The sequence below is a fragment of the Vidua chalybeata genome, chromosome 6 (genome assembly GCF_026979565.1).
Source record: "Vidua chalybeata isolate OUT-0048 chromosome 6, bVidCha1 merged haplotype, whole genome shotgun sequence".
Taxonomy (NCBI): Eukaryota; Metazoa; Chordata; class Aves; order Passeriformes; family Viduidae; genus Vidua; species Vidua chalybeata.
The window spans coordinates 57,694,508-57,722,408 of NC_071535.1; the positions used below are offsets into that span (position 1 = coordinate 57,694,508).

The 27,901-nt window shown below is 38.3% G+C and overlaps 1 protein-coding gene across 5 annotated transcripts in view; it reads left to right on the forward strand.

The window, feature by feature from the left end:
• The window catches only part of SBF2 (SET binding factor 2), a 233,612-nt gene that overhangs the window by 133,687 nt on the left and 72,024 nt on the right, over positions 1 to 27,901 (forward strand). For all 5 annotated transcript variants that reach the window (XM_053946078.1, XM_053946073.1, XM_053946076.1 and 2 more), the window contains exons 8-16: positions 487 to 595; positions 1,288 to 1,401; positions 2,195 to 2,272; positions 3,958 to 4,071; positions 4,594 to 4,722; positions 5,461 to 5,559; positions 7,788 to 7,992; positions 10,234 to 10,343; positions 11,860 to 12,009. In XM_053946078.1, coding sequence (XP_053802053.1) covers positions 487 to 595; positions 1,288 to 1,401; positions 2,195 to 2,272; positions 3,958 to 4,071; positions 4,594 to 4,722; positions 5,461 to 5,559; positions 7,788 to 7,992; positions 10,234 to 10,343; positions 11,860 to 12,009 — 1,108 coding nt within the window. The remainder of the gene's footprint in view (positions 1 to 486; positions 596 to 1,287; positions 1,402 to 2,194; positions 2,273 to 3,957; positions 4,072 to 4,593; positions 4,723 to 5,460; positions 5,560 to 7,787; positions 7,993 to 10,233; positions 10,344 to 11,859; positions 12,010 to 27,901) is intronic.

The following is a 27,901-nucleotide window of genomic DNA, read 5'->3' on the forward strand; positions in this document are numbered from 1 at the left end:
GTATTTTAATAGCTTTAAAATATTTCAGAGATTGGTCTATTATCATAGACAATAAGAAGGAAGAACTGGAAATTGAGTTTTGGAATATGTTTCTTAATGTTTAACTAATAATGAATGTAAACTTTTAATAACAATTCATTGATCAATTTAGATCCAGCTCTTGATGTTGTTTTGATGAACAGAGTTTTTTAAATTGTCAAACCAAGTAAACAATGCCTGAAATAGTGCTCTATGCATTATGTTTAGTTGTCATTTCAAGATGAAAACAAAATATTTTCTTTAGAGACTTCTTATTAATGATATTTTGCAAAAGGCTGAAGTGTAGGTATATGGCCAAAAACAAATCATGTTTTTAAAATGAATGTATTGTTTATAACTTCAGTGTCCCTGATTACTCACAGAAAGATTTTTTTAAGAAAAAAAAAGTTGCCTTACATGAAAGGATACTCAGAAGCTTTTATTCTATTTCACTTATTCTGTTGACAGCTATCCCTATATCCCAATTCTTCCTGCCCAGCTGCTGGAGGTTCTCAGCTCCCCAACCCCTTTCATCATTGGGGTCCATTCTGTCTTTCGCAATGACATCCACGAGCTTGTGAGTATTGCTGGGACCCCTGAGAGCTTTGGAGGTGTTTGTGTGAATAACCCACACATCTTCAAAATATTGCTGTAACAAAGCAAAGACAGTCAGGAGAAAAAAAAGAAAAAAAGAGAAAAAATTTTTGGTTTTTTTTTTTTCCCCTCTACTGTAAAGTAGAGGGAAATTATTTGATTCTAATACAGGAGGGGAAGGAATGGATCCATTTCTGGCTTTGTCATCTAGTTCTCTTGAGTTTGAGCAATTCACTTAGGATTTTCAAGTGTATTCTCAATTGTTTTATTTTACCCTTTTAAAGTATGTGCTTGGGAAGCTGAACCAGGGTTACAAAAGGTCCTTTGAAACATTAAATTTTACTTCTAGTTGCCCTCATTGTGTTTCTTTGCAAATATCTTATTAGATATCTCATGACTCTGAACACAGACCTGGAACATCCACAAACAAAAGTCACTTTTGAAAGTTTTGCCTAATTTCATTTTCTTTGGTTTAATTTCATTTTTCAGGGCTAGAATCAGTACTAGAAAGTATTTGGAGTATTTCCTGTATCAAAAACATTCTGTACATTAAAGTTGGTACTGTTTAAATTTGTTTTTTTAATCTTATGTGCAGATCATTGTGCAGAAATTTGAACTGTTGTGTTTTTTTAAGCTATGCTCACTGTATGCACTTCTACTATTTGTCCCTTACAGTTAGATGTAATCATAGCAGACCTAGATGGAGGAACAATTAAAATTCCTGAATGTATTCATCTGTCCCAGCTGCCAGAGCCACTGCTACACCAGACTCAAATGGCACTTTCTCTGGTATGTTTAGATAAAAATCCCACTTTTCACCCTCTCACCTATTTGTAAAGAATGAAAAATTTCAATATTAAGCTTTCAAGCGCACTGGAAATGAGATTTAATAGAATGATTCATGCAACATTAGTGTTTTTAGAAGAGTTTATTCTCTGTAGTTCAAGTTAATGTCATCAGTGATGGAAATCTAAAATGTCTTTTCTGTTCAAGAGGTAGAGATTTTTCCTTTATAATGATTTTTAATAAGAGTATTTGAGCAGTATTATTACCACTCAAGTTCTTCTGCCTTTCTGTGTTTATAAATTCATTTCAACTGTACATTTTCTTGAAATTTAACAGATTAATAACCCTTTAAATTTTATTTGTGTGATGCCCCTGTTTCAGAATTTAGGAATGATGGATTTTACATTAGGGAATTGCCACTAAAAGCACTTCAATTTGTCTTTTTGCTATCATTGTAATAAAATAGAAATCACCTTATTTGGAGGCTTCTGAGCAAATCTTGTGTTAAGCAGAAGAATTTTTAGTCTGTTAATCTGTTTCAGCTGAATTGACTCTAAAATCCCTAATAGTATTGATCAGTTTCATGGACTGTGATAGGAGTTTTTGCTGACTAACTGATATATAGAAACCTGAAGCTGAGACGTTAATTCCATCTTTATTTCCATACAGCCTTCACAATTTAACTCATTTTTTTACTGGAGGTACTCAGTATCAGTGAATATTAATTTGAGAAAGAAAAAAATCTTTTTCACAGCAAAATGAAGGAAAAAAGATTTATGTTTTCAAAATTCTCTAGGTTTTGCATCCTGATTTGGAAACAGCAGATTATGCATTCCCTCCCCCACGAACAGCTTTATCACACTCAAAAATGCTGGTGAGATTTCTGTGTTATTTTCTGTGTCTGACTTTCATAAGTGGAAAACTGTTGACATTTTAGATTAGCTTCCTTTTAAGAATTTGTTTGCTTTTCCATATATTTATAGTATTATTGGTGGAGCAAAGAAATGCATTTTTCCCTCTAATAGCATTCTGATGGGTTAGAAGTTTTAGAAAATCCAAAAGCCAGTTCAAATTAAGAACACACATTGGGGCTTTTTATGTAGATACACTTGAAAATGTGAAACTCTTAGGTGGTGCAGTTTATTTGTTGTACTTATTTCTGGCTTTAAGATTGAGATTTTTCATTATTAAAGACAGGGAATGTCATCCAGACTTCATCTAAACTAATGGAAGAATTCAGTTAAGATCTCCCTTTGAATAGGGAAGTTTCAAATTAATATAATTTTGTATCAAAATAAGGATTTTGTTAAATTTAAAAAAATTACCATGTTTTCAAGTAGTCAAAAAAGTCAGGGTACAAATGGACCTGTTAAAATCCTAGAGAGCAGCAGAAAATGAGCATATGTGTCAGTAAAGTGAGCCATACAAAATTTAAGTTAAAAATAGAACAACATGGATCATGTTCCAGTGCAGAATAAACAGCCATCTAGTAAAATACCCCAATAATATATTCCAGCTTTATTTAATCTCATGTATTACTTTTCTCCTTAAAAAAAGATTGCAGGCTATAATTTACTTAATTTGGTTGTTACTTAACTGATAACTGGTTATCTGATAATAAATATTCTTTGCTGTGTGTAATATTTAAAATTAGAGTTTGTAACGTAACACCATAAAACCTGAGGTAATAAAGGAATTTTTGGGACCTCAGGTTTTTTGACATGGCTGCTGAGATAAAATAGTAGGGTGGCCCAGGATTTGATGTCAGTCTTTAGTGGCATCTGGGCCAGGTGGAGATGTCACTGCCCCAGCTGTTCACATCATTTCCATTAATCTGGTGCTGTGTATGTAAGCACTCTTACTCAAATAAATAAACCAGGACTTTAAAGCCCTACTATTGTAAACTTTTTAAAGTAGCTCTGGCTTCTTTTGGTGGCAGAAGGTTGGCAAGTGAAGATGTGAGTTGGAAGAATCCCAGCCAGGTGCCTGGGCAAACCTGGAGCAGCTGGTGCCTGGAGTGGGATGCTCCAAGCCTGGCTTCTCCAGCAGCAGCAGCAGCAGTGCCACCTTGGGCTCCTGTTGTTCCCTGCTGCCCCTGCCCACTCTGAAGACACTGCCTGTGTAGTGCTTCAAAGCCACACTTCTTTTAGGGAATAAATCCTGGCTAAAATAGCCCTTTTCCTTTTATTTCACATCAGATTTCTCTCATGGCAGCTCAGGACATGACCACCCCTGAGCCGCCCTGGCTTTGCCCAGAGCCTGTGCTGCAGGCAGAGCAAAGACCAGCAGGGCTGAAGGGTGGCTGTGTACAGAATCTGCCAGGGCCATCTGGGGACAGGGCAGGGGAACCTGGGCTGGCCTTTAAGGTCCCTTCCAGCCCCAACCATGCTATGAGACAACCTCATCCCTGTACAAATATCGCTGCTTCATGTGCTGCACTGCTACACTCATGAAGCTGTAGCATATATATGTGTGTATTTCTCATACAGATTCATACCAAGTGTGGAGAAATTTAGGATGCTAGGACATTTTGACAGCATATTCAATTACTGCTTGCAGGACAAAGAAGTGAGAGCAATCTTCCTCAGGCTCTTTGCACAGCTCTTCCAAGGATACAGGTCGTGTCTTCAGCTGATCAGAATTCATGCAGAACCTGTCATTCACTTCCACAAGGTAAAGGAGGAGCAGTTATGTGTATTTATGGTGTTCCTTTGTGCCATGTTATTCCCACAAGCCTGCCTTTTGAACAAGTGGTGAAGTTTAAAAATGTAAATAAAGTTATCTACACGTGATAAGCACATCATTTTGGCATAGCACAGTATCAGTGTGTTTTAGTGGGACTAATTGCAGGGACAGGAGAGAAATGTACAACAAAGTTAACATTGAAATTTAATACAAATAAACATTTGAGGAATCACAGTGGAATTTTGAAAACCTCTGTATGTAATAACACATTGCTTGAAGGTACTAGTTTTCTCTTTTATTACCTGTGAGATTTAAAAAATGTGTGCATCGAATTTCAATTTTTTAGGTATAAAAAGATACTATGTATAGTAAAAAATTTAATTAGAAAATACCACTTACTAGTATAAGCTGATAGGCTGGTGAAAATGTTTAACTAATATAGAACAGTTGCTTGTAATTGTAAGTTTGATGCTGATTAAAAAAGGTGCATTTTCTCTCTCTTTGTTGCAGGCAGCCTTCTTGGGCCAGCGAGGCTTAATTGAGAATGACTTTCTAACCAAAGTCCTCAATGGAATGGCATTTGCTGGCTTTGTGTCAGAGAGGGGTCCTCCCTTCAGAACCTGTGATCTTTTTGATGAGGTGAAAACTGTTTCTGTATTCCCAAGTGAATTACAATTTACTGTGATATTTCAGCATGGGAAAAACTACTGGAATGCTTCTGAATCCCCAATGTTTATTATATCAAGTTTATACTAATCATCTCAACTCTTATTTTCTGCTAAGGAGATATTTCTAGCTTACTTCCATAAAATGATGCCCCCTCATATGTATGGAGTTAAATAGTTGTATAACCTTTGGTAATGCTGTTCCTATTGTCATATCTGTAGCTGCACAATACATTGCATGTGCTAGTACAAAATTATTTTCAATAATTTAATTAGATTCTCTGAAATGTTAACAACCTCATAAAGAAATATTACATTAAATACATACTCAACAATGGAAACTGAGACAAGAAAAAGCTCATTTAAAAAGCAATGCTGTAGTTTTTACTGTGTTGGCTTTGTGCTGAATGTAGAGTAAAAAGAGAGTGTGATGTTAATTCTGTGTTGTAGTAGTAGTACCTATGAGAAATTTGGATTGAGCTGTGGAAATGTGAAAGGACTGGTATAGGTATGTAGGACTTTCTGTCTGGTAACAAATGTTGCTTATGGAACTGAAAATGTCTCATGTTCCAGAGCAATGTGACATCACACATTTTTCAGTGTTCAAATTTCTTTCCTTGTTTTCAATTTAAGATTTACATTTCATAACTTAATTAGGAATTTTTTTTAGTTGAATTATCAACATCGTTATTCATTCTTCTTTTTGAAAAAGTTGGTGGCCTTTGAAGTCGAAAGAATTAAAGCTGAAGAGGGCAATCCACCAAAAATGATAAAGCATGTTAGAGAACTTGCAGAACAGCTCCTCAAAAATGTAAGTTGACTGTACCTGCTGCATCTGTAGAGTTGAGATGGTAACATTGAAAAATCTGATTTCTCAGATTGATCCAGTGTCCAGAAAATGGAAGTGACTGCTTGTGGTAGTCATCATCTACATTATGACAAAATGTAAAGATCATTAAATTTGTACATGCAAAGGAAATTCAATATAACACCCTTTATTTATTGATGCTAATACTGATTTAGATATAGGTACAACTACCTATCTGTTTTTATTGTGTATTCACATAAGGTCTATAAACTGCTGTTTTCTCTGCTGGAACCTATCCATGCCAAATACATCTCTTTTCTTGCCTCTTAACAATTTTCCATATGAAAATTACGCATTTATAATGTGTATTATATAATATATATAATACACATATATTATACAATGTGGCATGATGTGTATTTTCAGTAGTTCTTTCCTACTGTGTGATCCAGTCACAAACATGCATGGTTTGCATGCTCAGCAGGCATTATTTCATTTTTTACAGCCTGTTTCTTGTGCAATTCCATTTCCAGTTTAATTTTTGCCTCTCTATCATGTTTATTTTACATAATGCTTTTATAAAGTTTCTTACCACTCCATTAACTGGTTCTGGGATGTTTGTTTTTTTGGTTTTTTTTTTTGTAGGTTTTAGATTTTTTGTTTGCTTTGGGGTTTGTGGGCTTTTTTGACATAGACTGATCTCTCTCCCTGTCACACTTCTGTGGTTATTCAGACTCCACAGAGCATTATCTAATACACCATCAACTGACACCTTTGTCACCCTTTCTTTTCTACATCCCACTTCCCCAGGACTGTGGTTTACATCTACAGGTCTGAGAAAAACCCCACAAGAACTACCAAATGCTGCTAAGTTCTGGGGTTTCTTTTGTGTTCTGTGTGTCTTTTCTGATGATGAGATTAATTTATGCCCCTTCAGTACCACTAAGTCAGTGACTTCACAGGAGCCCTCTCTGGTATTCACTAAGTCAATGGCTTTGTGCATTGAGAAGTCAGATTTCTGGTAGTTTGTGCATGCACCTGTCTTTGACTAAACACAGGTGATGAGTAACACTGCTTAAGCTGTGCCTGATTTTAAACAGAGTGCTTGATGTATTTGGACATTTCGTTTCACAGTTTTAATAATGACAATATTGTGTCTGTGACAGATAGATACAAGGGAGAGACATGGTCTGCTGGGGAGAGATAATGTTTGCATGAGTCTTGCTGGTACAGGTGGACAATCCAAGGCATTAGACCTTTAATTAGCCTAATAGCATGTACATCTCACATGACATTTGTGATGTCCAAGATAAAAGTAACTTTTCCTGTGTATTTCCTCTGAATCTCTCCTCTCACTGAAATGGATTTTGGAGCAGTTACTCTCCTTTTTTGGTGTTTTCTGCCTTCTGTTACCCCTTCCTGAGAGTGTGTTCCCTTTTTCTCTCTTCTTTCCCCTGGCATCTGCTGCTCTCATACCCCTGGATTTTTGGCTCATTCCATTAAAGTTTCCTTTGCAGAGAATGCATGTGGCTGAGTAGCTGTTCTGTTTTGTCTGCTGTTTCTCAAGTTGATGCACTTGATCTCCTTGCTGCCTTTTGCTCCTGTAAACAACAGTATTAAGCTCCTGTTTACAAGTTTTCTTCCAAACTTGTTGTGCATTTACAAGAGAGCCCTCATTGATGGATGGCACTCTTTGGCAGTGGTATGTAGCCAGTAATGAGTAACAGCATAGAGTCAAATTGGACAGCAGTAAATTCAGATGTGATTAATGGTAACCCCAGAATAAATGAATGAAGAGATGAAAATACCCCATTTTGTTTGATTACTGCAGCCCTGGAAATGTGAGCTGTGATCCTATGCATGATCCTTGGTAGATAGTCTCTCTAATGAAGAGCTTGACTGTCATGCCAGTTTATACTCAAGTTCTTAATATTCATTGATTTGCATAAAATCAGCCTAAGTTAAGCAGGGATTTTCTTTTGCACTTGTTTTGAATTTTGCACATTGACAAAAATAATTTTATAAAAGCCTTTAAGGAAGTTGAAAATAGTAAAGTTAACGAGTCAAGGGTGATATGAATATGAAACATTTTATTAATCATCTGCATTAGCTATTTGACTTCTTAATCTTTCGGGAATGGGAGATTCTCCAAACAACAGCACAATTAGATGAGACGGAGGGTAACGCTGCATGATTGACTTTGTGTGCGACCTTTTGCTCTTGGCCTGCAGGAGAACCCCAATCCCCACATGGCATTCCAGAAGGTGCCGCGGCCCACGGAGGGCTCTCACCTGCGGGTTCACATCCTGCCCTTCCCGCGCATCAACGAGGGCCGCGTGCAGGAGCTCCTCCAGGAGGGGCTGGCCAGGAGCCAGGGCGCCCCCCCCGCCACCCGCGGGGACAAGAAGTGCGTGGTTCCAGCGGGTCCCCCTGTGGGTATGTTCATTTGTGCCCCGTCCTACCTGGATCTCACGGGTGATCAGCATGACTGCGATGTGTTGCTCCCAACAATCGTGTTAATGTTGTGTTTTTAGTGATCATGGCAAACTCTGGTGCGTAGACTCCAATGTTCGCAATTTTAAAAGCCCTTTTTTATCTGCCTTTACCAAGAAGTCAACCATCCAGAGAGTGAGGGGTGTTAACTGCTAACAACAAAAGTGGATTTGATCTGACTTAGATATTGAGTTGAACAATTAAACTAGATATTGTATTCAGCTAGGCCTGTTGAATATCACCATAGGTCACTTGTAGCACTGGCTGAACCAAGCTTTGAACCATTTGAATTCCTCTTTTGATACCAGTGAAAGACATGTAAATTACTGGAGTAAAGACAGCATCTGTCTCAAAATAAATGTACCTATATTTAAGCATAAAGAGCAGATGTGAACATTGCAGGCCTGTCATTTTAATGCCAAAAAGTTCTGCTACTCATAGTCATACTCATCAGTTTGAATGGTGGCATAAACCAGTATGGTTAATAAACTTGCACATGAAGTTGGCAGAGCTTGCAAAACATTTGAAGGATGGGATAAGAATTCAAATCCATCTTTAAAAATTAGGTATCTAACCATAAGACTCCTTTGAATTCTCTTCTTCTCTACTGCTTTTCTTCAAATAAGGTATGGCACTTGCATAGGCAGGCTTGCCTGACTAGGCAGCAGTTCTTCAGAAATTAATTTGGGAACTTTAATGACTGTAGGGCAAACATGACCCAACTATATCAAGCTACTGCAAAAAAGCCAAACATCTTAGTACGATGTATAAACAGGAGTGCAGTCAGTGAACCCCATGGAGAAATCTTTTCATTGTGCTCAGTAAGATCTCAGCTGGATGTTTGTGTCCATTTTTGGACACTGGAAGATCTTTGGACACTGTCTCCATTTTTGGTTCTGTTGGAGGGAGTCCATAAGAAAGCAACAGGAATGACCAGTGGTCCAGAGAATGTGACCTACAAGGAAAGATGGGCAGTTGTTTAGACTGAAAAATAGGAGGCTGAGGGGACACATAATAGCAGGCTTCAATTATACAAGAGACAGTGAGAAAAAGAAGGGGAATAATCTGTAATGATAAGAAATAATGGGTTTAATTGCAGCACAAAAATAGAGTTGTTTGTCAGCAAGACATGGTAAAATGAGGATGGTGAGGCAGTTGAGTGCAGCATTTCTTGTGCAGCCATGGAGTCTCTCTTATCACAGAACATTGGGAACATATTAGACAAACATGAGAAATAACATAAATAGAGTTGATCCTGTCTAGGGACAGCAGGGTGAACTAGATGGCCTCTTGAGGCCATGCCCAGGCCTGTTTCTCTTTGGGTTTATGCAAGAAGAGGATGAACTCTCTTCACCTGCCTTTGCTGTTGACTGTATCATTGAATCTGGTACTTAGAGAAAATTTAAAGGATATGTGGTTGTGTTCTTTTGTCTTTCTTCAAATGGCTAGTTGCAAGAGAAGGGTTTTTTAATAAGTTGATTTCTTTGTCAAAGCAGGGGGTTTGCTGGTTTTTTTCTGAGGAACAGCTTTCACACTTACACTCCCTGCTGAACTCTGTCTCAGAATCCTTGGATAGAAGTAGCTCATTATTATCTACTAGAAAGGCATATCCTGAATTCAGATACTATTTATTTGATATTATAGAGAAAAAGAGAATGTTAGTTCTTGCATTCTGCAATTTCTTGAAAAATTGGGGCAAAACAGTGCATTAAGAAAATAAGATCTCAGCAATTTGGAATCTAGATAAGAGAACAGGTTTATCAGGTTTTATTCCATGTTGCAGAATTCTTGTCATGGCCATCTAAAAATAGTTATCTACTGCTACAAAATGTGCTAGGCTATGTAACTCACTGCAGAACACACACATTTATTATTAATTTGTGTTTTTTTTATGTATTTCATCAGTAGGTTAGAGGTTGTAATCTCTTTGTGCCTGTATGAGACAATGAGAGCAAACAGTTAAGAGAATCAATTAATCCAGTTAAAATCCAGTTAAAATTCCTCTTCAGAAGGTATAGGAAAACCAGAGATTTGGGGTCTTGTGTTCCCATCTGCCTACGAATGGTATTTGCTTAACAGAATAAAAGCGAGGACATAGTAATTACTTTTTAAAATAAATGTTTGGTATTCTTTGTGGTTCTTGCAGACATTTCACAGATGTATATTCTTCTTTTTCTTTGTTAGTTTCCATAATGGAAAAAGGAAGCACAGTTTTCAACAGTGCTCAAAGGCTGGAAGTTGTTAGAAACTGCATCTCGTTCATTTTTGAAAACAAATTTCTGGAGACTGAAAAGGTAATAAAATGAAATTTTAATTCTCCCAAATTAATCTCTGTTCTGTTAATGAGCAAATGGAGACTGGCCTAATCACAAAGTACATTTTGTTTCAAATGCTAAGGATTATTTTGGCCATTTAAATGAATGAACTAAGCAATAAAAATCATCATCTAAATACAATATTGTGTATAATATGAGGCTAATGGATTTGAAAATCTGTTTCTAATCCTACATAGGTGAGTTGAAAACCCTTTTTGCAAAATTTATTACTGTTATAAGTAGCATTGTCCACATATATTTTTTTTAAAGAGGTGGGTGTATATTGGTCTAGCAGCATTAATTAGAAGGAATGCAAACAAAAGGCATACACATGTGCTTTGGTGTTTAACAGCCAATGCTCTTTGGAAATTTTCAGTACAGTCAATTTTGCTGGTTTTAAAAAACAGTAATTTGATAGAACTCAGAGATTATTGTAAATATTTGGCATGTCTGCCTTCACTGAAATGTGCTAGTGAGTTGTTATCCTTGATACTCTTATTTTCTCTTCATTAGGAAGTTGCCAGGTTTTGTAGATTCTGTCCATAGAGTGTTCTGTTATTGATTGTAGAACAATCACTCAAGCTTACAATCAAATCTAATTCTACATATAAAAATGGCTGTAAAATTATATTAAGAAATATTTTGATTTCTCAGGGAAGTATCACCTGTATCTCTGTATCTCTGACGCTGTGCTGATCAAGATAGAAAATGAGCTTTGTTTGATTTACAAGTTATGGTGTCAAAATGTACATGGGAAAAGTCCTAATCAAGTGTGTAACTCTTCAAAAAAAGAGTTTTCATCCAAGCAGAGCACAGTAGTTTTTAACCTCGTTCAACTTCCAGGCACTTGGGCAAATTGAGTGGGTTTTTTGTTCCCTCTCTATGGTAGATTTTTCCTTAGCAAATAGGCTGCCTTTTCTTACTAACCTGTTACGTCCAGGCTAAAGGGCCACAGCTCATAATCACTGTTGTAGCATTTGCTGCATCTCTAAGACTTTGGTATAAATATTCTGGTGGCCCTGGTTTAGGATAAACTGCATGACAATCTAGTGGCCTCACTGCTATGAGAGCTATGCTGCTTCTAAACCCATTTGTCATTCACAGCTTATCCCAAAATGTGCTGCTCAGCCTGGATAGGCAAACTCCAGTCCTGGCCTGGCTGTACAGAGCAGAGCACTTGCTTTCATCCACAATAATCCATTCCTGATTTCATATCCATTCAATGCCTGTCCACATTAAAAGATTTCTATTTACAGATGTAGGTGAGAAATGCTGTTTAATGCATTTGGGAAAAAAAAAAAGTGGGAAAAATTTAGTACTTGGTAACTCAGGCCAAATCACCCATTATATGAAAGTTTGATAGTCAAGCTAATGGATAATTTCCAGAGTTGTTCTTTACTGTCACTTGCAGTTTCTTAATGAGAAATGAATGCTATTCAGTATGAGGAGTGCCATTTGATTTCATGTCCATAAAGTGAGATGTTGTTCTCTGCAGACCCTGCCTGCAGCTCTGAGAGCCCTGAAGGGCAAGGCAGCTCGGCACTGCCTGACTCAGGAGCTGGGCCAGCACGTCAAGGAAAACCGAGCAATCCTGGACCATCAGCAGTTTGACTACATTGTGAGAATGATGAACTGTGCTTTGCAGGTACAGTATGGCAAGGCTTGGCCTTGATTGTCTTTCTCTTGTTTAGGGTTAAGAGAAGCAAAATTGCTTAGAGGGTTGTGGAGAAGCAAAATAATTAAATTGCTCGACCGTGTCCTACAGTGATGTAGGACATGCTTCTTGATGGTGGTTTTAAGATATTTTGTTGTTGAAAGAACAAAACACTCAGGTCTGTACAGATCTGCCTGATATGACAAGCAGAAATAAACCTGTTCCCATTATTAATAATTTAGATACAATTCAGTTTTGGTAGGTACTGAAATGATTTAACTTAATGGCTTGAAGTGCTTTTTTTTTTAAATTAGTGGGTCTTGGCTTTTCCAGGTCATTTTCAGTCCAGAGTTCCTAAAATGTGCAACAACCACTGCTTACTTAAAAATCCCAGAATTTTGTCTTCTTTGTTTAAACATAATTTAAGAATGGATACTTTCTGCTTCTGTGGCTCATGGTGGCAGTTCTGCTTGTCACAGTTTGTGAGAAACTCACTGCAAGTGTTTGCAGTTCATCTCCAAAGTTAATTCTACTGACAAAGTCTTATGTGCTGAATAAGCATCAGCGTATGGTGGCAGCTACCTATGAAAGCAAAATATGTGGGTGACTTCTTTTGACTTTCATTTCAATATTTGGTCTGTTTTACCTTCACTTGTTCTCAATTCATCATCTGAAATATTTTATAGACTTACATGTTTTCTTACATGTCTCTTGTCTGGGAATGTAGTAGTACTTCTATTAATTTGTAATGTGATCACATTTGGTTATAATTTTTCTTTTGTTGACCCTGTCTAAGTTATTGTATCAAATTAGGGATTTGGTGGAGTCCTTAGTATTTTAATCTCACTCTCCTCTAACCTAAAACCCACTGAAATTATTCTGCAGCAATTTAAAAAAGGTTGACCCATATTTTTTAAAAGGTGAGTGCTAAATGCTGCTTTCACTGAAGCATAGAAATAAATTAGCATTGACTGAACAAATGCTACCTCAGGTCACCATCAAATGCAAGTTTTGCTCTCTGTTGCATTTCTTGTTTGTTCATGGTAAGATATTTTTCTGCTGTTGTGAAAGAAGTCCATCTTTGTCTGAGCATTGGTCTTAAAAGCAAAACTACCTGCAGTCAGCAGATGAAAACTGAAGTTGACTGGCTAAAATTACACAGTACCAAGAATCTGCTTTTGACACAGTTCTTCACCTTTTCCAAGCCCTAAGTTTAGCCTTAGAGTTGGAAGAAAAATTGAATTTATCTGTGAAACTCTGTTTCTCTGTCCAAAATCATGACTAATAGAATATTGCACCTGCTGTGTATTTACAGTGTGTATGCACTTAGAAATTTTCTTTCAAACCAGAAAGCAGGATTGTCTAGATGTGTCACAGGTTTTGCTTCTACTTTTTTGATCATTCCTGGGTTAAAAAAAATCCAGATGTTTTTAGACAATAGGAACAAAATACAAACCCCCTTTATTTCAGTATCTCAGAAAAATGATAGAAGAAGAAAAGGAAATTTGCTTTTCTGAGGAAAGAAATACTGACATCACCTTTTAATAAAATAATAAAAGCCAATTTTGCTCTGGAAGAAAAGCTTTTTTTCCCCATCTTGGTGATTTGAAGGCCCAAGAAGGAGCTCAAGTTCAAGGAAATGTATCTGAAGACTCACTGAAATTAAAATAGGCTTGTTTTTCCTCAATAAAACTAGCAAATATAACTCAAATCATGCAGGGGAAAGAGATCAAATAAGGAGGCACAGTCTTTATGCCTTCCCCCCTGCCTCCCCCAACAGTATTTTCATGTCTTTGAAAATACGAAATGAAAGTTTTCATTTTTCAGAAGTAAGCATGGCCAACATGAAAACATCTGAACTCCTGACACTGGGCAGTGAGTTGGAAGCAAGTATTTTTAACATCTACTTTTATGACATATGAAGTTATTTATTAAGATAAAAACATGATTTATAATTTGTCTGTGCACTTTGCTCAAGTGTGTTATTTGAAACAATGTGTAAATTGTGATAATCTGGAGCTTCCCTGTATCGATTCAAGAAAAAAGCACATTATCAAGAACTTAAATAAGTTTGCCCTTGCTGCAGTGGGACACAGTCAGCATTTTGCTGTAGACACATGAATTCTGTTAGCTGCAGGTCATAAGACGAGGTAATCTAAGCAGTGTCTGTTAAAAGACACAAAAATCTAATTTAAGAAACGTGGTTTTAACTGGAGATGTAGTGAAGCTTTAGGGAAATACCACATTAATTATTGATGGGGTTTTTGGGCAGAGCTAGGTTGCAGTGGGGCTTTCAGACCTCACTGACCTACTGGAATTGTAGAAACTGCCTCAGTCTTACCACCAGAACTTTCTGTTAATGGCGTTGCACATTTCTGCAGGATGCAAACTGAAATCCTGCTGTGCCTGGAGCATGGAGAGGGTGATCCAACAGCTGAGAGGAGGGGAAGGGAATGTCCTGGCAGAGGTGGCAGGGTGGGCAGAGCCCTGGCTCCCTGCTGGACACACTGGGTGAGTGGGGACATGTGTGCAGCAAGCTCCAGTCCCATGGCTTGCCCTGGGACACTCCAGTCTCACCTGCTCATCCAGGTGGGACATCTGATGCTCTCCAGCCACCAAAACTCTGCTGATGATAAGGTGAATTGTTGCAAACTCAGCAAGTCAACATTTTGCTGTAGACTCATGAATTCTGTTAGCTGCAGGTCACAGGACCAAGTAATTTAAGGAGTGTCTTGTTAAAAGACACAAAAAACCAACAATTTCAAGAGATGCAGGTTGGCCATTTCTGGGAAGTCTTTTGGACTGAATTCTTTGTCTTACTGTGAAGTGCCAGGTGTTACAAAGGAAGATTGCACTCTGCAAGTCTAATGCAGAGCCCTCCATTGCTAGTCAAGATTTTTCTGATTATCTAGTGTCAGGTTTTTTCATTTCATAGAATCTATTTTCTGTTTTTTAGTGGAGTCCACAAAAATAAAGGTCAGATGCTTTTTCAGAGCTGTATACTCGTTTTGTGCATGAAGAACAGTATGTTAACAAAATGCTTGTGATAATCCCACCATGTATGTTATTGCTGGTCTCATGTCTGTCTGCTGCCACAGGGCTTGAGAAGAGATTAGGGAACTGGAATAAATTACTCCTACTATTGCTTCAAGTGAATAGCTATTTGATTTTAATGAACAGTTCCATAGGCTGTGTTTCCCCAAGGATCTGATCTGGCCATTTTGCAACTGGGAAGAAGTGAGGGTGGAATTTTACCAATTCCTCTAGACATGGCAAAACTTGGACTTGCCACATCTCTAGGTTGTCAACTTGAGTTCTCTCAGCCCTAGAGGGGCATTGTTTTAAACTGTTGTTCTTTCAACTGGTAACAGGTAGAACCTGCAGATTTTAATAGGCTTATCATTTGAGGAATAGTGCTTTAGAGTTTCATATTAATCTGCTTACTTTAGCACCTGTGGTAGACTGTAGGAGGCCTTTAAAATACAGTTAAAGTGAGGCATGATGCACCAAGTCAGTACTCAAGTGTTAAACATGCTCTTCTGTGTCTGAGAAGTATTGGCAATTACTGCTGCTGAAATAGAAATGAGAGAAGTATCTTAGTAGATTTTAGATTTTAGTAGTAGGATGATCAAAATTACATGGAGATTGTAATGGTCATGGATTAAAGCAGATACCTTCTGATGAGGGCAATTAAATCCCAGTTACTTTATTTTATCTCTGCTAGGAGTTGTCACTGACCACTTGCTGAAAACTTTGTTGTCATGCCCTGAATAAGACCTTTTCCCCTGACAAATCATGTACTGTGGCAAACATTTAAATCAGCCTGTCTTAGCAGAGTGATTAATGCCTTTGATAGAGGAGCAGGAGCATTATGTTCTGTTCCATATGTTATATGACCAAACTACAGTTAAAAAACACCTGCAGTGTTGTGAAAGCTTAATATATGGATTGACAATTCAATTTATTCAAACAGATACTACTGCAGATAAAAATGTGAAGTTATAGCTCTGAACACTATTTCAGACATACTTGCTTTCCTCTGCTGTGATTACCTCAGAAAAATTTGCAGATCCATATAAATTGCTATTTCAAACATTTTTCTTTCTGTTTTAATTTTCTAATATTTGCTGACATCTCAGAAAAAATACTTAACCTTTTTTTGCCACTAAAAAGACTTTTTTTTTTTTAGCAGGGAAACCCTTCTGTGTAATTATGTTTCCAACAACACATTGTACTTTTAATACTTGTTCAGAAATCGTGGCAGAAAGCATCTCAAGGCTCAGTTTGCATACTTCTCCATTCATTTATTGAAGTCATAGCTTGTTCAGAATTTCATTTGTCTCTCTAACTTTCCTCTGGCAGCAGCAAGTGAACAATGTATTTTGAAATGTAGTTGCACTTGATTTGATAAATTAAATGGTAGTAAAAGCAAGAAGAGGCCTGGATATACTGTGGGGTTGGTATTTGATAACCTGATATGATTTTGATATTAAAAAGACATTCAAAATTATTTGCATAAAATATTTAACAGTAACAATAAGTCTTCCTAAGAAAATTTATTTCTGGGGGGAAATTCTCTTCAGCTAATGCAGGACTGTGAGACACCTTTGTTGGGTAGTTGGAACAGATAAAACTTTGTTTCAAAGGAAGAGCTCCAGGATGTTGTGGTACAACACTGCCTCTCTAAGATGTTGGTCAGTAATATTGCCTAACTGCATATTAATGCTTTTCTTTGGCAAATATGAGTCAAATTGGAAAACACATCTGCTTCAGACATCTGGATTCTTAATCTAAATGTGGTTCAAGTGGAAAAATTGTGCATAAAACTGATAAATACATAAATACTCAAAATTCTGGTCTTAAGGTGCAGGGAAGGAGTGAGGTTGTCTTGTGATGTGATTTAATCTGACAGTTCAGTCATCAGTGCTGGTTTAGGACCTGCTCCAGTGTCACATCTGTGTCAGTAGACATGTGCTGTACCACTGTAACCGAGAGAATATCGTTAATAGTAAACTAATTAGTCATTGTTTTAGTGCTTTAGGTAGTTTCTGGTGGATCACTGTGGCTTTCCAGAGTGGCAACAACCAGGTGTTTATCTTTTAAATAGATTATACCGAATATTCTAGAAGTATGCTTGTAGTATACAGCATGAAGCACAACTTAGTGGCAACCAGGAAAAGATTTAAAATGTAACTTGTGTTAGGTTACAACAAAGGCACATCTGGGCCATCATCTCTTCTCCAACATTGGCCAGAAGCAGATGGAAGATAATACTGATTTATTTTGCCTCTAGAACTTTGTGATTCTTCTGTATCACTTCAGTGTAATTAAGGGCCTCTCTGTCACACTTACTGTGCAGTCTGAAGTGAAAGAAACTTTGATAGCAAAGTTAAAAACAATGGCATTCTATAAGTAACAGCAAATTTATTTTTCTTAGGCAAGTAACTTTTGGATTATATTTTGCCACCAGATAAAGTTTAAAAACCTATCAGTCAGTTCTCAGAATCCAGAGGTTTGCAAATACTGTCCAATAACAAGAAAGATTTTATTATTCCTGAGAGAAAATCAGCTCGGTGTGTGTGTCATATGATTCAAATTCTTGGCAATATGAAGGTTACATGAGATAGCATTTCTCATATTTTATGTTGAAAACTATGTTGCTAAACATCTTTATTTTGGAGTGTTACAGTAGATTTCTCTCCTTTTGGACTTTTATTTCGTGACCTGTCTTTTGTTATTTTGTTTGACTTGCAGTCCTGGAAGCAGAGTCTCAGAATTCTTGTTTGAAAAATAGCACTATTTAAAAATATTTAAAGCTATTTTAAAGCATAGAAAACTGGACATGAAGTGAAATTGTGGGAGTTTAACAGGTCCACACTTAATTCTACTAATTCATCAGTTATTACCAGTTTGAACTTTCTCATCATGCTAGACGTAGTAATGGTTTTATTTAAGTGGGGTGAAAAAAGGAGGTTCCAGTGTTTAATGCTTGGGCTTCAAGCTTCCAGATTTAATTCTGTATTGTGCTGAACATGATTTTGGTAAGGGTCTTTATTATATGGCTTCTCTGATACAAGATTTCCAAAAAGTAGAAATAACAGCATTATCATCCTGCTGGCTTTTTAAGGGTCCACCTATAAAATTCTGGACTTAGTTAAAGAAGTTGCTATTCCTGAATCTTTCTGATAATGTCTTTTTCCCAAGAGATTGCACAGTACCAGAATGTCATTGTACTGACATTAAACTGATAGTGCTTACATAATTTCTCTAGGAAAACAAATGGAAACACACTGTAAAATATTGTATTGTTGATCAGTTTTCATTTTTCCTTTCTTTGCTCTGAGGAACAATCTGTTTGTTATACTCATCATAGGATGGCTGCAGAGTCCTGGGGGATTGCAGTCAAGGGTGTCTCTTTGTCAAACCCAGAAAGCAGAGTTGATTTCTTTGCAGGGCAGCCTGTGTCTGTATCATGGAGTAGGGGTGGGTGTGTGTGTGTGTGCTGCTCTCATGGCACTGCCAGCTTCCCTCCCCCTGCTGGGGGGCCAGTCAGCGTTCCCTACACTGCAGGTGTCAGGGGAGGTGACCCCTTTGGCATGGCAGTAACCATTCCTGGGGCCAAGACTCTCCCTGTGTAAGTGACAGTGTCCAGGTAATTCCTTGTGGCATCCTTGGGGACGTCAGTGTGTGCAATGGTGTCCCCAGCGAGGTGTCTGCTGATTCTGCATGTGTGCCCATGCCCCAGGGGCTTGTCTCCAGCTCTGTTAGACTGCCTCTGTGGTTTTAGCAAGGATGGGTTTTTGATGACCAGGCAGCAGAAAAACATGGCTGCTTTTCACACTGGGGCTGTGCCAGCAGTGCTGTTCAGGAATGAGCTCGTGTGTGGCAGGGAAATTCCTAAATTGCTGTTTTCCTGCAGACTTCCGAGACCCTGCCTCTGTTAATCTTGACTTCTGCATGGACCTGCCCTGCATAACTATTGCACAAGACTGCTACTTAAGGAAAGAAAAAGAGAGGGATTAGCAGAAATGAGAGTCTCATGGCATGCTGTCCATTCCTGCATCTGCCTTCAACTTCCCTTCCTTCCCTCCTGGCTTCTGACCACAACATGTGGTGTTCACACACTTCCTCCTGCCCTCGATGTGTGCACGTCTCTGCTTACCAGAGCAGGGACAGCCTTGTTCTAAGGGTCTTTGCTTCATATTATATAAAAATATCAAAGGATAGCGGGGTGTTTTAGTACAAGAACAAGCAGAACTGCCACGAGCAGTGGCCCCAGCAGCTGCTCTGGTGGTTGCAGCTTCGGGGCTCACGGGGGAATTTCCCTGAGCAGCTCCCTGGCACGAGCGAGGAGGGTGGTACAAACCCATCCATCCCAAATGGCTTTCTGTGCTGTTGGGCTGCTGGAGCAGGCTTTACTCAGGCTTTATCCTTCATGGATGTCTCCTTGTTGCTGGCCTTCTGTTCAACCCTCTCACATTTGCTGCTGGTGCAGGATGTGCTCCCCTGTGTTTGCTCACATGCAGGTGTCTCACTGAAACCATGGAGCTCCTTGGAGTGTTGGCATGGTAAGCTCTGACTGCTCTGAAGTGATCATTACTGTTGATTGTGGCCTTGTGGTTGCCAAGTGTTCCTAATAACTCCATGTTCTGAATATTTTTGGTCGTCGTGATGAAAAGCAGACATGTGTTTGTACGCTGCTCCTCACTGCTGTAAATAAAACAAGTCTGGGTCAGGAATTGTGTTCTACTCCTGTGCAGTTGCTCTCCAGCCTGGCTGGGAAAGAGGTGAACTGATGAAAGGTGGTAAAAAACAAACCAAAACAAAGAGTCTTTCATGTTGGAAAGAATAGGCACTTTGCTAATATAACAAGCTATGTGAAATCAGCGACTTCTGTTTTTACAGGTTTTAGATCTATAAAAATAAGGAAGCAACACACGGAATTTTGATTTTATCTAAGATGTTAGGTATGTTTATAAAGTGTATTGCAGTACGGGTCCATCATTCCCTATGGATGTGGGTATAACACTGTCAATTATGTGTACATGCACTTCACCTGCTCTGTGTGCCATTTAATGGGTACAATAAGGGGCAGGACATTGCGTGGTATTGATTTGCTGTCCCGTGCAGTGACTGTGCCACTGTGGCCACACGTGTGCCCAGTCTATTTTTAGGAAAAGGAATTCCTGTGTAACGTGGTGCCTGCTCTTCCTTCCCCTGCACTTCACCCATCAAGTACCTGGTAAGCCCAGGCAGAGAAGTTGCAGTGAGACATTTCTGCATTTGGCCACCAGGAGAAACACGGAGATAGACAGCTGGTTTGTTGTGTCTGTAAGGAATTTTGTGACGTTTCTGATTCTAAGTGCTTGATTTTACTGGAATTTGCATAAAAATTACTAATGGGTGGCTGTAAGAGCCTCATTATTTTTCAAATATGGTCATTTCTGAAGCAGAAAGAAGATGGAATATCCAAAGTCATCTAATTATTTGGCTGCTGTCATGTTTGCATAACCTTTGGGTTAAACAATTGAGATCTTGACAGCTTGCATTCAAAAACTGAAGTGTGGTGCTGAGATAAATACCATAAAACACAGACCAGTTCTGGGTTTTGTCAGTATTTTGTGTAAACTTTGACAAATGCATTAATATGACAAACAAACAGTAGTGAACTGTGTGACGTTTTAGAATGATTCCTAAGGAAAAAAAGCATAAGGATTAATTTGTTTACAGTAAAAGACCTACCTCCTCTGCTGTTACATTGCAAGTGTGTGCCATTCTAGAACAAGAACACAAAGTAAAGGTGTAAACAAAAGAATATTTGACAACCTGCATATGTTGTAAAAAATTCTTGCAGCTGTTGACATTCTTTTTCAATACTACAGCCCAGAATTATGACTTAAATAATTGGCTTTTAGGAATCATGGAAAATGCCATGTAAACATGCTTTAATGAGGACTATTTTTAGTAATTCCCTCCCTGTACTCAGTCACGGGGGCAGGCTTTGGTATCTAGTGATCCAACAAAGTATTTAAAAATTACTTTACCTAATGTCTATAGATAAACAAACTAATCTCACAACCCCCTTTCCCCGCCTCTCCCCTAATTCTTGAACTCCAAAGTCCAAAACTCCACTTGGGAGTTAAGAATTGGAATTGGAAGTGCATGTTTAACAGTCTGAAGTCCTGCAATGTTTGTAAATTAACAAATTTATTGGATTTTCTGTACAGATTATTTGACTTTTGAGGACAAAAGGAGCTTCTTTTGATTAAATTAAGTCCTTTAGTCAGTTGAACACCCTGTAAAACCTTTGCTTGGAATGTTAATTGATTAAACATCACTTTAGAGAATACAAATCCTTGTTATACATAAGTAAATTCCATACAATTGACACATAATATTCTCTATCCCTTCCAGGTATATGGAATGAAATATCTTTCTAGATTTTACTCTAACTGTAATAACAATAACAATGCACTTAAAATCAACTCAGATTATGAGTGTGCCATGATTTTCAGCACTTCTTCTTTAGAAACTTCATATTTTTCCTTGTCTGCATTATAATACTCTGTTTGTAATATTCTGATTTCCAAATTCAAGATACAGCCTGCTCATGAAAACAGTAGGCATCAGAACTGATTAATTTAAAATCAGTCCAGCAAATCATAATTAATTTAATCAATTAATTATTCCAACCAATTTAAAGATAAGGTATTTTGTAGAGATATTCATCAAAATCAGGTATGTAGCACCTCTGTTATTGTTAAAGTAGTGGTGAATTTTGGCTGCATCATCAGTCACGTCTCGTTGCACAAATGGGCTCCAACAGATGACACAACAGCATCATGCTGATGCACCCAGCTCTCACCCTGTGTATTCATTTAGAAAATGCATGATTTTAGTTTCTCTGCATAGGAGAAGATTTGAAGAAGGGTGGTAAGGAAGAGTATTTGAAATCTTCAGTAAGTTGTTGACTAGCAGCACCTGGCGGGATGTCTCACAGGACTGAACCAAAAGCCACAATCCTAAATGTCCTTGAAAAACAGGAAAGAACAAGATCTAAAATTTTAGCAGCATAAGGAACTTGGACAAAAAGTGGCCATCAACATGAGTGTGGTACTGAAAGAGAGGGTAAGGGGTACTGTGGGACTCGTGTCAGCTGTGATAGTGAAGGTCTTCCTGAAAGCTTGAGGATTTCTTTGCTACTTAGAACTGCAGGTAAGATAAAGGAATGAGAAGATGGTCAAATGCATCAGGATATCTACTCATATTTCTTGTTGGGAAAAGGCACAGATAAGAAATATTTATCATTTGAGTCATCACATTTATTGTACATGGCTGATAGTTCTTGCTGATACAGTGTGTTTCATTCAGTATATGCACCATGCTGTCCAGAAATTATCTGTTGATCTTCAGAACTGTGCTCTGCACTCATTTGGTGATTTGCTTGTGTGCTCTCTGGCATTGGAGTCAGGCTGGTTTTAGGATGCCAAAGCCATTGCTAATGCTTGAACTTCTCAGTTTTTGTTTTCACTACCCATTCTTTTTTATCCAGCCATTGCAATCTGGCTCATCCTTCTGAAAGTTCTAAATATGAATTGTGAGGAAAGAATTTCAAACAGTATGGCTGTAGCTGGGACTTAGAACTTCACCAGTATTTCACTGTACCCCAAGGTACAGAAGTTTTATTAAACTTCTCCTTGCCATGTACTGTGATTACATAGCAGAGCTACCCCTTCTGCATTTTTTTCTTGAAATGTCAATGAAACAAGAACAAAACCGGTGTTTGAAACAAAACCTTCTGGAAGGAAGATCAGATAGCCTAGGAGGAGATTTGTCAGGGTTTTAAAATGGATTAGCTGGCAATCCAAAATCTGGCAAAGAAGGTTTTCTCTGTGGCTAGTTAGCTGGATGTTGCTACTAGCAGTGATTTCGAAGGCTGTGGAACAGAAAGGGATCATACCAGGATTTCCTAGAATTTGTACCAAAGAAAGAATTTTGCTGGAAGGCAATGCTGATACACTTCTGCTTCTTTGGTCCACACAGCAAGCCCAAGGATGTCTTCTTTCCTCTGGTTGTGTTTGCCCTGCCAAGCAGTTTTTACAGAGAACAGGAATTTTTTTGAGGACATCCAAACAGGCCTCTTCAGCTAGATGACCAACTAGTATGTTTCAGGAGTTTACTTTTTCACTTCTGTAACCAGAGTTGGAGGAATTACCTCCTGGAATTCTAACCTTCTTATTTCCTGAAGCCATTTAAAAATCCCAGAGAAAAGTACCAATTCAGCAAGCTTTAAGACTGAAGGGTTCTGAGGGAAGTTCTGCAATTGCCAGTTCAAAATTGGTTTACTGTTTCTTCCATTGTCTTTATCTCTTATAAAAAGTGCTTCATGCTTGTTTTCACTTGGATTCTTAGAAAAACAAACCTTTTGTTAATAATCAAGAAATTAATTTTTAATAAACATTTTACAATAAACAGTTCCCACATCTCCTGTGCATTGAACCACCAAAAAGTGTAAGATTTCTAATAAAATTTGTACCTGTATGAAAGAGGTGTCTGCTGTCAACGCACTGAAAAGTACAATCAGAAAATTTAAAATATGTAACATTAAGTTAAATAAAAATATTGTATTTTCTATGTTTTCCTTTTTCATAGTTTAAATATTTGTATTAGAATATATATTCCATTGATGGATTCCATCTTGGAGGAAGCACTTTACTAAATCAAGCAGGCTTGAAATCTCAGAATCTCTTGGGCTTTTCAGGCTTCGTAGCAACATTCTTCCTTGATCACACAGATTTGATGTGTTAATCAAGGTGGACACTGCTTCACAACATGCTGCTTAATCATGCACAACATATGTCTTTCAGTTTTCCAAATTTGCTTCAAGTATTCTTTTCTATGAACTGTTTATCCTTGAAATTACTTTATTGCTGGATTTTTTTTTTCCTCCAGAAAAATGGGATATTTCTGATGACTTCTCTAGTAACGTGATTTTTTTTCATGATGTGCAGCGTGCCTAATTCTGGTTGTTGTTTCAAGGTTGGTTTTTGGATTAAGCAATTTCTACAACAGCTTCCATTAATGTTGTTAAAACTGCACTAGTCTTTGAAACATAACTGAAGATTTACATTCCAGCCTATTAAGGAACAGAGAGGTCTGGCAGTGGAATTGGCAACAAGGGATTTTAGGTTCTGTCAAGTTCACCAGCACAGCTAATACAGTGTGTCATCTGTGCCTGAGAGTGGAAAAGCCCTCGCTGGCTGAATTCGAGATTCAGAACCTTTTAATCAGAATTTCCTCAGAAAAACCCACAAAACGCCACTTGTCATCCTTGAAATTCTGCAGCCATTGCAGGTCATCCCAGAAATATCCTCTTCCAGCAGCTGACACTTGTTTCATGGATCCAGAAATGGGGCTGCACCAACGAAGCTGATCCAAGAAAACTTCTTCCAGGAGCAGCTGGTCGGTGTCGTCCGTGTTGTCCTTTGGTGCAGCTGTGCACAGACCATCTGGTGCCCGTGCCAAAAGTGAAGGAAAGCTTTTCAGTAATATCCAGGTTGGCTTAAAAAGCCCGAAGCTGTCCTGCAGCAAGATGTCAAATACGTATTGAAGAGACCCCGTTTTGGGCAGTTGGTGGAAAATGCCTCTGCCAGGGGCAGTGTAGGGGCAAACATGGGCCTGGGTTCCCAGGGGCACCTGCCAGAGCCCTGTGGATGCATTGGACATAGATATAGATACATAAAATTGGCAGCAGCTTTCTTGCCAATAATTTCTGTCTGCGCTGGTTGAGCACGCTCTTTCCTCGTTATCTATTTATTTAGGTTTTTTGGGATTCTTTCAGTTGTGCTCTCTCCTGACGGTCTCTTGGTTCAGATCCATAAGCTTTCTAATTGCTTTCTTCCTTTGCCCCTGCTGTAACTCTTTGTGAGACTAATGCTTTAGGATTTTTGACTTGGTTTGAGGTGTGCAGCACAGCACATGGCTCCTGGTGCTGTCTGTATGTAGTTCATGTTTCCATGTGGAGTTACCCTGTCCCTTGTACAGATCTTTCTCTGTAAACACAGGCTCTTTCAGTCTGTGTCTGCCAGGCTGTGATGCCAGTCAGCAGCAGTCCTGCCCTCCAGCGTATTTACCACTCTCCCAAATCTGATGTCAGTCAGAAATGTGAAGATGCGTTTCGTGCCATTTTCCATGTTGTTAATGAAAACATTCACCACAGTGTCAGGCCCTGAAAACAGGATTCAGAGCCACCTGCCTGCTAAACCTTGAGCCTGACTGTGCAGTCAGTTTTCCACTCTTTCCTTCAGACTTTCTCTCCCAGCTTGTCCCCAAGGGTACCAAAGGAGCCTGCAAAACACAGGCTGCTCTTTCCTCAGATACACAGCTCGGTATTTCACTGAAGAAATGAAATGTTTTCCTTGATCAGCTGTTTCTTTTTGTGTTCTAAATCACTTTTGTGTTCTGCCTGTGTCTGGAAATGCTGTCTATGGGGACTTGCTCCCTACTGGCCAGCCTGTAGCTCCCCCAAACCTGTTCCTTGCCTTCTTTGAATTATTGTAGAAGGTTTTATTTCTGGTTCCCCAGCAAATCAGTTGGCAAGAGACTGAGTCTCCCAAGGGGAGAACCTTGGGGATTAGAAGTTCTCTTTCCTAAGATGATGTCATTGAGGGTTCTTAGCATAAATAAAAAATTATTTTGCTATCACATGCTATTCAGTGGAAAATTTTCAGTGAGCCCTACTTCCAAGTTACATTTCATCAGACACTATTCAGTTTCTCCATGGTGAACTAGACCCAGAATTTTTGGTAACTGCTCTGAACTGAGCGTCAGCTCATTACATGACAGAAGATGGATGTAAAATTCCATTTCTATCCAAACATTTTTCTTCTAAAGTGAAAAACTGATTTTTCAGTGAATCACTTTACATACCCATATAAATGTGATTAATTTTTTTTAGGAGTTCGTTCCTGTTAAGGTGTAAAAGTTGTATACAATGTGCTCTGATGATGTGGTGCATTTTTATTAAAAGTATGTGAAACTGGAAAATCACATGAAACTTAGAAAAGAACAGTAAAATTAAATTAAGCAAGGAGAATGTATTTGTACATATTTGAAAGTTTATATATATATTTGAAAGTTTTTGCTTTAAAATTTAGGAGATGAGATGCTGCTGGGAGTAAGGATGTGTCCTGTGTGCTTGTGAACTGATTTGTTAATATGAAACTGGACTATCCTGTAATATGGCATCTATTTTAATAGTTCTTTTAATGTCTTAAGCATTTCTCTGTTGTTCCTTAACTCAATTAAACAGGCTGCCTGTACAGCAGTTTACAGAGTATCCTGTGTTAATGTTTTGCAGTGGGTGCAGAAGTGTTCTGGTCTACCAGGGCTCTAGGAGTACACTGCAGTTCCTAGATATATTATCAATTAATCACCCCCTCCAACTGAGCAGTTAATGGATATTGATCACTTTTTTATCCCGAATTGCAATGTATTCTATCATTTGAGTGTTGTTTGTCAAAACTTTTTACAAATTGCTGTGCAGGACCTTGTATCACAGCTGGTGTAGTTTAAGGTTTGGACAGAGTCACTGTGAATGAAGCCCTGCTGTGAAATAAAAGTCAAAAGGCATCTTGGCATCCCAACCATTTCCTTGGGAGAAGATTACAGCCTGAGTATGTTGAACTTTATTGCCATGGGCCTCATGACAGTATTCAGAAACATGCATGGCATTTCTGTTAAAGAAACTCAGATGTGCTGAGACGCGAGGGATGGCATTCTTGTTTTTATCAGTATCTTGCAAAAAAAGTTGCATGTTTTTAGGCTTCTGGGGTACAGAAAAGTACAGTGACAAATGTGTAATTTATGCACATAAAAATTGAGGTTCCTCATCTCCTAAATGTAATTTGTAATGATGAGGAGGAAATGACTAACCTCAAGCCTAGACGGAAATGTGTTTATTGAGAAAGCGTGGGGGTTGGGGGGGCTTGACAGCTCTTCTTTGAGTGAAATGTTGTTTCTTGTTTTCACTTGCTGTGAGATCAGGAGTAGGATGGGGCTGCATAGAGAAAATCTGTTGCATTTGCTAGCTTGTGAATGTGTGGAGTAAAGCAAAAGGAAACTTGAAAATCATTGAACACTATGTGCTTGTGTAATTGCATCTGAACTGCCTTGATTGAATCCTGTTCCTTATACCACTATGCTTCAAGGGCAGGCAAACTTAAGATGAATCAGGGCCAGGTGAAGACAAACATGAAGTTCCTCAGGAAATAAAATACCTCTAAAATAAAACTGGATCTCCTGCCTGGAATAGCAGCTCTACAATATCTTGCATCCTGTTGCTGACAGGATAAGTTCCTTAATTAAATGGTCATTGCAAAGGCTCCTGATAAGGCAGAAAGACCACAAAGTCAAAACAAATCAGTGAGGATTCTCCTGGGCTGGGTTCTGTTCTTTTGTCTTCTGCACTGGCATCACTCTGTGATGGCCATAGAAGGTGAAGAAATTGTTACTTGTGGCAGACTTCAGAGCATGGGTCAAGTCTGTGCTCTGGACTTTATGTTGAATTACTGCTGTGGAATTACTGCTGTCAGCCCAGGTAGCAGTCTGAGAAGCTGCTCATCAAAAGCCCAGAGATCTGATCAATATTAAACCTGGAAACCACAGACAATAAGAGTGTCCATGTCTTGGTTTTATTAACTGTGGATCCCTGCACCAGCGTTTAGCCAGAACAAAAATAAAATTAAAAGCTTGTGTTAATGAGCGACACATAAAACGTATTTGGGTCATTTATGAAGGAAAAGTTGGTTTTTGCAAATCAATACTTTTGAAAAGCTCTTTATATTCTTATCAAGACAAGAAGTTTTAAAAAATAATGAGAATT